The 9,318-nt window shown below is 39.7% G+C and overlaps 1 protein-coding gene across 1 annotated transcript; it reads right to left on the bottom strand.

The window, feature by feature from the left end:
* Window positions 1-689: 689 nt before the first annotated feature.
* On the bottom strand, window positions 690-8,244 carry ube2l3a (ubiquitin-conjugating enzyme E2L 3a). The gene is made up of 4 exons (XM_031301207.2): window positions 8,057-8,244; window positions 3,087-3,182; window positions 2,804-2,990; window positions 690-2,015 (listed from the first exon to the last, which is right to left on the bottom strand). Exons 1-4 carry the CDS (start codon window positions 8,075-8,077, stop codon window positions 1,861-1,863), a joined length of 459 nt encoding a protein of 152 aa, XP_031157067.1. The 5' UTR covers window positions 8,078-8,244; the 3' UTR covers window positions 690-1,860.
* Window positions 8,245-9,318: the final 1,074 nt, after the last annotated feature.

Raw genomic sequence — 9,318 nt, 5'->3', positions numbered from 1 at the left:
TTTTTTTTACATAGAATCAGGGTTCAAAATTAACTTTTTCGTCCACCAGCCAAATGGCTAGTGAATGTTCAAATTTGATCAGCCACTCAAAAGATTACCATTGTTTTTTGGCTGGTGAGTGATGCAAATCTACCAGCCAATTGCATATTTTACCAGCATTTGGCTGGTAAATGGTGCTAATTTTGAACCCTGCATAGAATGCTAAACTATTAAAATAGTTGTTGGAGTGATTTTATAAATCATGTTTTAATGTTAAACATACATGTGGCACTGTGAATCCTTACGAATAACTCTATCTGTCGTAGAGGGTGACAATTTTTTGGGACTCCCGCAGGTCACGGTATTCCTGCGGGAGTCCCGCGGTCCGGGAGTCAATCTCACTGTTGGTAACGTGATAGAGACGGTATAGATCATAGAACTCAACGGGAGCGGGACGGAGCCGGAGATTAAATTAAAAAATGATGCTGCAATGCGGTGAGTGCGCCCAAAGATTTGGAGGCATTCCTAGGCTACTTAGTACGCGGAAGGCAAATGTGTTGTATCGTTTATCATCCTGTTAAAAACATTGTATCGTCAACTTCGAATCGTAAGTTGAGCGTATTGTTACATCTCTATTAAAACCTGTCATATTTTCATAAACAGGTAGTGAAGATAAAATGAGGATTAATAAACACAACAATTCAGTTTTGTTTAAGCATCCATCACATATCTTTATTCATTAATGAGCTGCTGCAGTTGGATGTATTGCCTTTATACGTGTAACGGCGTAGAGACAGCTATCAGAGGATATTAACTGGCTAATTACATTGGGGTTATTGAAGGAGAGAAGCCAATATAAGTGTTTGACTGAACTCCAGAGTCAAACTGTAGCTTGAAAACTGTATCACAATACTAGAACCAATCAGTGCTTTGTAGAGTTTGTTCTTAATATGAAAATATTGTCAGCGTTATGACAAGTAAGACGAGCAGGAGTTGGTAACCTTGCATGTTACTTTTTTAAAGCAGAACTGAACAGCTTTGAACGCGTTAGAAGAGATAAATCCATTTATTGTAAGTAAACAAAAATCAATAGACAGTTAAAAAAAAGAGATAAATCCACTGAATTTAAGATGAAAAAAATTGGAAGTGCCTGAGTCTGAGCCATAGTTAACTAAATAATATGATGCTCACTGACACTATGCACTTTCCTGGGAGGCCAACTGAGGTGGAAGAACTTTAATTATAGGAGACTTTTTTTCCTCTCAAAATACAACAAAAAAACATTTTCGAGGGACACGTGAACATTGTTGCATTTTCACAAATCGCTGCGATTACACGGAGAATTCTGCATCAGCAACAAACTTTAATTTCTGTGTACTGCAACAGGTGATTTCACAAAATACAGTGTTATCTTAAGAGGGGGAAAAAAAAGAAAAACAAGACAACAAAAATAAACAGCTTTAGATTTAGCTGATTAATCTGAAAAAAACATTCAACATTTAAGTAAGCAGAACAGCACTTTATTTTTTTTATTTATTATTGATGATATTTTACTTTTCAGGATGCCACCTCAGACAATTTTCTTATTTTTTTTTGTTCAAAAAATCAGTAGAAAGAAGTCTTAACAACCAAACGGTGACACCTGGAGGCCAGAGCCTGCCTATTCAACAAAAAGTCCTGCTTTCTTTTGTTGCTGCTTTTTTTTTTTGGCAAAGTGAAACAGAAACACAAGCCTCTATTAAGAAGTGGTCGGAGAGTGCTAAAACAAGCAGGTACGCGAGAACAGGGCATCTCTGTGTTGTTTTGGGGGGTGAGAACAGAGAGTCGGGGCAGGCTCTTTGAACAGGAAACAGAAAGGAGGCCGACGGCAGCGTTGTGTCGTCAGTCGACGGGTCGCTTTTCACTGTGTTTCTTTGTAAACTCCTCGGCGTTCTTCATGAATTTCGCGCGGTCTTTGCTGTACTCCTCTGCCAGGTCGGCCCTCAGCGGATGCTCTGGCTGAGGGCTGTTCACCAGACTAACGAGATTGTGAATCACTGGAGGAGAGAGAGAGGGAACAAGAATATACAGGATTTATGCACTCTGCCTGTTCAGCAGTCACAGCCCCCTCACTCTGACATCTCCCCATTAGTGCACGTAAAGGACCTGAGCGCGCGCGCGCGTGTGTGTGTGTGTAATAGAAGTGTGAATCTTCACTGATCTCCCGATTAGATTACGATTATCATGTCTTCGATTCAATATCTCGATACGTCACGATGCATCAAAAACATTTTTCTGTTAAAGCCATATAGGATATTTAATTCATAGCTTTTCAAGCTTCAAAAACAAAACATTCTGCAGTGCTCTAATACTAAATACTTTGGATACATAAAACTGCAGCACTGAGCACACGGCACTTCCTGAATGTGCAAAACATAACAGAATATGTAAACAGAAAGGTTGTTAGGCCTACATTAAAGTGTAAACAGAAATAATCGATTATGGCCCGGCTGATTATCGATGCAACATCGTCCACATCCACGTCTCGATGCATTGATTATTTGATTAATTTCAACACCTAGTATTTCAGGCCTGTGTGTAGTGTGTAATAACAGAGTGTAAATTGTTATTTCCCCATTGGGGCTCAATAAAGAGTATAAATTCCCAGTACCTCAAATTTGTGATTTGGATATTGCACTAGTCCATATTGTGATTTCGATATAATTGTGATTAACTGTGCAGCCCTATGCTGAACTATGATTAAGCTAAATAAAGTTTGATATTCGAGATTATAAGAGGTTATAAATTTAAAAAAAGGCAGGATTACTGCTCTCTGAAGCCTCACCTTGATCCGTTCTTGTGGCTGGCTTCCAGTTCTCGACACTGATGATGGGCAGGCACACCTGGCCCTTCTCATCGATGTTGGGGTGGTAGATTTTTGTCTTGAACGTGACCTTCGGTGGCTTGAAGGGGTACTCCGCGGGGAAGATGAGCTCAATCCGAAATGCTCCCTTGTCATACGGAGGACAATCCTTTGTAGATTGGAGAGACATAAAAAAAAGTTTCATGATAAAACGTTTACGGCAGGACAGCTGCTACACACGAGAGCAACACAAGTCAATACTCACAGGAACAAGAAGGCCTTGCCAGTTCAAAAGATTTGATTCGTCCACTTGAATGCTGCGGAAATGCTTCGCCCCACATTTGCGGATTTCTTCAAGCTCCTGAAACAAAACAGTCAATTTAAAATGGGATAAAATCACAAGACGACGGAGACTCAAAAGGGGGAATATACATTTACACCTGTACAATCTAATGCAACCGTCCTGCCATAAAGTTGTATTTGAACTGTTAGATGCCTATAAATTTCAGGTATGTAAATCGTTAGGACAGAAATGTAGACATTTCAAACTTGCGCTGTGTATCGCCAATGATTTTCGTAATCGATTCAATTTACAAGGTCCCGATGCGATGATATCACGTTATTATAGCAGGACGTGCCCTGCTACGCCCTGGTACATCCTGCTATGCCCTGCAGTGCCCTGCTACGTCCTGCTACGCCCTGGTACATCCTGCTATGCCCTGCAGTGCCCTGCTACGTCCTGCTATGCTCTGCTGTGCCCTGCTACATCATGAACTACTACAACTACTATTTCTAGTCACTGTTCCATTATCTTTATGACTATTATTGCCACTGTTCATCACACCCCCAGCCGGCACCGTCAGACACCGCCTACCAAGAGCCTGGGTCTGTCTGAGGTTTCTCCCTAAAGGAAGTTTTTCCTCGCCACTGTCGCACTAAATGCTTGCTCTTTGGGAAATTGTTGGGTCTTTGTAAATTATAGAGTTTGGTCTAGACCCACTCCACCTGTAAAGTGTCTTGAAATAACTCTTATGATTTGATACTATAAATCAAATTGAATTATTAGGTTAGGGACATTTTAGTTACAACACCAATTTAGCTTGGATATTAAAGAGATTCTCAGAGAAGCCCTGAAATATGTTTATAATGCACCAGGTTCATGTTTTATTAAATGTTTAAATTTTTTTGTTGAAGTTTGGCTCACTGACTAGAAAGACATCGTTTTTATTACGATCAGGAACACAGTCCCAACTTGAGAGACCGGTTCAAAGTCTAATATTACAGGTTGAGATAAAACGTAATTGATCCCTTGATGAAATTCAGCAGCACCTCCTCCAGCTGCACGTTGAGAAATGTGCATATTATTGCTGATACTTTTGTATCTTTTTCTTAAGTAAAATTTTGAATGCAGGACTTTTATTTGTTAGAGTATTTCTACACAGTGGTACAGAGCGCAAACGGTATGGTTACGGAAGTAAAACTCCCGTTCATTTTCTCCGTAAGGATTTTGATTATCAGCCATAATGTCTAAACCATCCGAGGTAGACTTTCTACGAGCTACGAGGTTGTGAAACAAAGGTTTCTGCTTCTGTAGAAGCGTTGAAACGTTGTTTTAAGCCAAACATGTTTTATCCGCGATGTCATGGAGAAGTACTACACTACCCACAATCCTAAGTGTAAAGCTTGATTTATGGTTCTGCGGAGGCTCCACGCAGAGCTTTCGCCATAGCCTACATAAGTGGCCTGATGTTTTGTGCGTTGGTGTGTGCGTCGAGCCGGCATGTGTGCGTGGGGAGTGTGGAAGAACGAGGGAGAAAATGAGAGAGTGACGGTGATTAGCTTAGAAGCGAGTAGCGACTCTAGAGTCATAGTGAGAGAAACAAAGTGTCTCCCCTGTATTTTCTGACCACGGTGGGAAATCTGGAGCAGGAGAAGTTAACCCTCTCCTTAATTTCATGTTGTTTATGGAGAAGGAGAACTAGGAAATGAGTCGGGGGAAATGCAACGCTGCCAAGCCACGGCCGAGCGGCGTGCGTTTACATTTTTCGAGAGGTGCCCGTCAGGCTACGGCATAGGTTCGTGTCTCCACGTACCTACGTACGTAGCCACGGCGTAGATTTTACGCAGAAGCATAAATCAAGCTTAACAGCAACGCCTCTGATTGGTGGAGCTAGCGGTTGCCATGGAAATGTTAACCGCACCCATGATCTGCTACCACTGAAGTCTACGATCGTTCCTGTACACAGCCTCGTACCTTTGCCTTTTTTTTGACCGTTTTGTGAAATGTTCTTTTGCGCCAAATCAAATGTTTTATGGTCACGATTCACCTTGTAGCTGGTTGGCTCGGTTCCAGGCTTAAAACTCTTTTGTTAGGTTAAAGGTGTGTGTGTGTGTGTGTGTGTGTGTGTGTGTGTGTGTGTGTGTGTGTGTGTGTGTGTGTGTGTGTGTGTGTGTGTGTGAGTGAGTGAGAGAGACCTGAAATGATAATGAATGTAGATATTTAAACACTGTTGAGCTCTGTTACTACTTTACTTTAGTAAATGATCTGAATACTACTTCCACCACTCGTATAAAGTATATAATAAAGTATATAAAAGGAAGCAGGGATTCAATCTCTGTCCTGCTTCCTGTCAGCATGAATTGTAAAACTAAGTTGTTGAGGAATTCAGGAAGTGGTTACAACGCTCATTTTGATCACGCAGGGGAATTCCTGACTCAGACGCTTTGCTGTATCACACACAACAGAATCAAAAACCAAAACCACTACTGGTGTGTCACACTGAAAGTATAAGTAAGAGGCTGTAGAAACTGGGCAGCCATACAGAGTTCATTACACTCGAGGCAAAGACGTTTTTCAAACTGATTTCAACATTTATTGCGGTGCAAGAAATATTCAGATCCTTTACTGAAGTAAAAGAACTGATAGAAACTGTGAAAATACTCCACCACAAGCAAAAGTCCTGCATTTAAAACCTAACTTAAGAGTAAAAATATGTAGGCAAAATGTACTTAATGTGTGAAAAGTAAAAGGTATGTTGCAGTGAAATGTTCCCTGTCAGTGTTTTCCTCTTCTATCTGAAGTTTCTGGATTAATATTCACCGCTGCATTAATGTTTGTTGCATTTTACTGCTGTAGATGTTTAAAGTTGTGCTCATTTTACTGTTAATGGTGTCAGAAAAACAGCCCCGTTTTCAGCTTTGTGACGATAAGGGCTGCAACTAACTATTATTTACGTCTTTAAAATGTCAGAAAATAATGAAGACTGCCCATCCTGGTTTCTAAAAGTCCAAGGTGATGTCTTTAAATGTCTTGTTTTGTCAGTCCAAAACCCAAACTATTCAATTTACTCGGATTAGTAAACAGAGAAGCATGAAATCTCCATATAAGAGAGGCTGAAAACAGCATTTTCATGAACATTTTTATCAAAATAGTTGGGGATTATTCTTTCTGTCGATCGACTTATCGATTAGTTGACTAATTGTTGCAGCTCGGTGCATTTTCCAGCTGATCCAAGAGGCTTTTTAAAGACTTTATTTAGCTTAAGAAGGAGAAGAATTTTCTCAACACAAAAAGGAAGACTTCATCCTTCAGTTTATCACAAACATTCAACGTCAACACATCTGGAGATACGAGGTTTTCACTGGACAGGAAGGAGAGGGAAAAACTGTCATCTGAAAAGTACTACGTGCAAGTCTTAATGCTTAATTCGGATGTTTTGCCCAGATCCGATTTGTTGTTTGGCTGTCCACATGACCTTTTAAAATGTGGTCTATATCAGATCCCAGTGTGAACGGTTTGTGGTTTCGAACTGACCCGCATGCGCAAAAGAACAATAACAATGACATCAGACGCAGCACGCTAAAGCACTAAAGTTAGGGAGGTTATGGAGGAAGTAGCCTAAGCATCTTCACTTTTATTTCAAAATGTCTGTGTAATGGCAGCTGTAACATTAATGAGCATACACTTATTAGGTCTAACACCTCCCTCGCCCTCCATTGACTTGCTCCATCACTGTTCTCCATGTTGTAGGCCTGGTCAAGTTTTTAATTTTACTGTCTGTGTCTAGGGCTAACTCCCACCGGTGCATAATTGTGACAAATGTCTATGTCAGATTGACGTAAAAGTTGCATCAAATCCGCCTTTGTTGTTCACACTGCGGCCGCATTGAAAAAAAAAATCAGACCTGGGTCTGATTCAGGACCACATATGTGTGTATATATAGTTCTTATTTACAATGGCGGCCTGACAAGTGGCCACTTAGGGAAAGGAAAGGAGGGCTAGATAAAAAATACATTAGAAATACAGTTTAGAAATTACATAAATACAATTTGAAATACAAACACTTATAACGAGATAAGTGCACAGGTACATGGGTGAGTAAGAGAGGGAGAAACCATTCAAATATTTAGCTGGAAAAATTATTATATAGAGAAGCAACTGCATATGTCCGCGAACAAGGGTGATATGATAGTTTTGAAGGATGAAATGGAAATTAGTTTATCTAGTTTGAAAATATTTTGCAGGATAAACTAATTTCCATATGGAAGTGATTTGAAAAATTCAGATCTGGGCAAGATTTGAGTGTTCACACTACTTCTAAAGAAGTCTGACTTGGACATTTGACCCCCCAAAAAAAAAAAAAAAATCACATTTGGGCCACTTTTGCAGTCTGAACGTAGCCTAAAAGCTGTCAGACAAATGTAATGGCGTACACAGTACACTATTTACCTCTTTAAACATGTATCACGACATTATTGACTGTTGTCTGGTCTTCTTATTTCACAATACAATTTATTTTTGTGAGATATTATCTCGCAGTGGACGTCTGACGTCACGTCCCAACCCCAAAAGTCTCCATGTTTTTTGTACAGCCTTCAGACGGTGACAGCGCGTAAAACAAGCCGCCACAGCTTCTTCTCGCCATGAAAGCGGGGTTGCTAAGCTACCTGGTTTAAAGATTAAGAATAAAACATGTTTTCACATGACTTCACGCTTTATCTGTCTAAGTTGTCTTGAGTCGCGCCCTGCCGGCGTCTCAAACTAAAACTAAAACTAGTTGCCGTCCGTTGGACGTCGTTATCCTTTCATTTTGTCGGACAGATGAACGTTAAACTATCGCGTTAACGACATTTTCTCTTCGACGGCACTGTAGCGACACGCATAAAGCCGAAACAAGTTATTTAAAACCACACAAAATAGCTTAAATTCTAAAATGCGGGAACATTTTTTTTTACCTTGATTAGTCTCCTATTCATTGTGGTGCCGATGTTGTCTTCTTCTAATTCTTCCTGTTTCTTTCCGTTCCTGCTGCTCGACTTCTTTTGATTTTGGTTTTAAGTGGCGCGCACGCGGCGTCCTGGTGTGTTAGCGCCGCCAGCTGGACTGGAGGGTGGAGCAGGAGAGTTGAATCATGGCCAGGTTTGCGTAAACTAACAAGGAATTACAACACTCACTTTACATATAAAGAATAAAACCAGAAAGGACAGTAAGAAATATATATATAAAAAAATACTGTTAAGTATGCAGTATAACAATACAATAGAATTTACAAATTTACAAAACAATGTAACAAAAAAAAAAAATATTTCACTCTTCAAAACCTATTGCACTCCACTGTATACTGCCCACCTATGGTGTAATTTTAGTGAGTCGAAAATGAAAAAACTTCAAGTGGCTTATAATGATGCACTGAGAATTGTGCTTAAAATTCTTAGGTGGAGTAGTGCCAGTGAAATGTTTGTGTCTAACAATGTGCCCACTTTTAACGCTGTTTTAAGAAATTTTATGTATAGATTCATGTGCAGACTGACAGGGTCTAAGAATATGATCATTGTGTCCATAGTTGATGTTTCTAAGAGTGACACAAGGTACACATCTTGCTTTTGGAAACACTGGACTCGAAGCCTGTATATGTTATTATACATTATAAATGATGCCTCACCGGCACCATTCTTAAATGTTTTGTATTGTGTTTTTTATATATATATATATATATATATATATATATATATATATATATATATATATATATATATATATATATCTGTATTGTGCTGTTTCTATGGACCTTTGTGTCTTGAATAAAGTTGATTGATTGAATGTACAGTCAATAGACAATTGACGAGAGGGAAGGAACAGTGCAATATCAGTATAGTCTGAGATTTGAGATTTAAATATAAATATAGTGCAAGGCAGTTCAGTGCAATGGTAATATATTTATAACAATATTGTAATTGTAAGATTTGCTCAGTTGTGTGTGTGTGTGTGTGTGTGTGTGTGTGTGTGTGTGTGTGTGTGTGTGTGTGTGTGTGTGTGTAAGAGACTGCTTGGGGAAAGAAACTGTCTTTGTGTCGGCTGGTTTTGGCGAACAGCGCCCTGTATCTACCAGGAGGAAGTAGGTTGAACAGTTTGTGACCAGGATGTGTGGGGTCAGCGGGAAACAAAACCAAAAGACTAAAAATAAGTAGCATGAAATGAAAGCACTCTAGTAAAGTAC

The sequence above is a fragment of the Sander lucioperca genome, chromosome 14 (genome assembly GCF_008315115.2).
Source record: "Sander lucioperca isolate FBNREF2018 chromosome 14, SLUC_FBN_1.2, whole genome shotgun sequence".
NCBI lineage: Eukaryota > Metazoa > Chordata > Actinopteri > Perciformes > Percidae > Sander > Sander lucioperca.
The sequence above is the reverse complement of the archived record's forward strand: the minus strand, read 5'-3'. Positions and strand labels throughout refer to the sequence as shown.

Excerpts from the sequence above, each read along its gene's own strand:
- ube2l3a (XM_031301207.2), bottom strand. The coding sequence starts at position 8,077 with ATGAATAGGAGACTAATCAAG. Across the intron at positions 2,991-3,086 it reads GGCAAGGCCTTCTTGTTCCT|GATTGTCCTCCGTATGACAA; the intron begins GTGAGTATTGAC and ends CAATCTACAAAG. Across the intron at positions 2,016-2,803 it reads AGCCACAAGAACGGATCAAG|TGATTCACAATCTCGTTAGT; the intron begins GTGAGGCTTCAG and ends TCTCTCCTCCAG.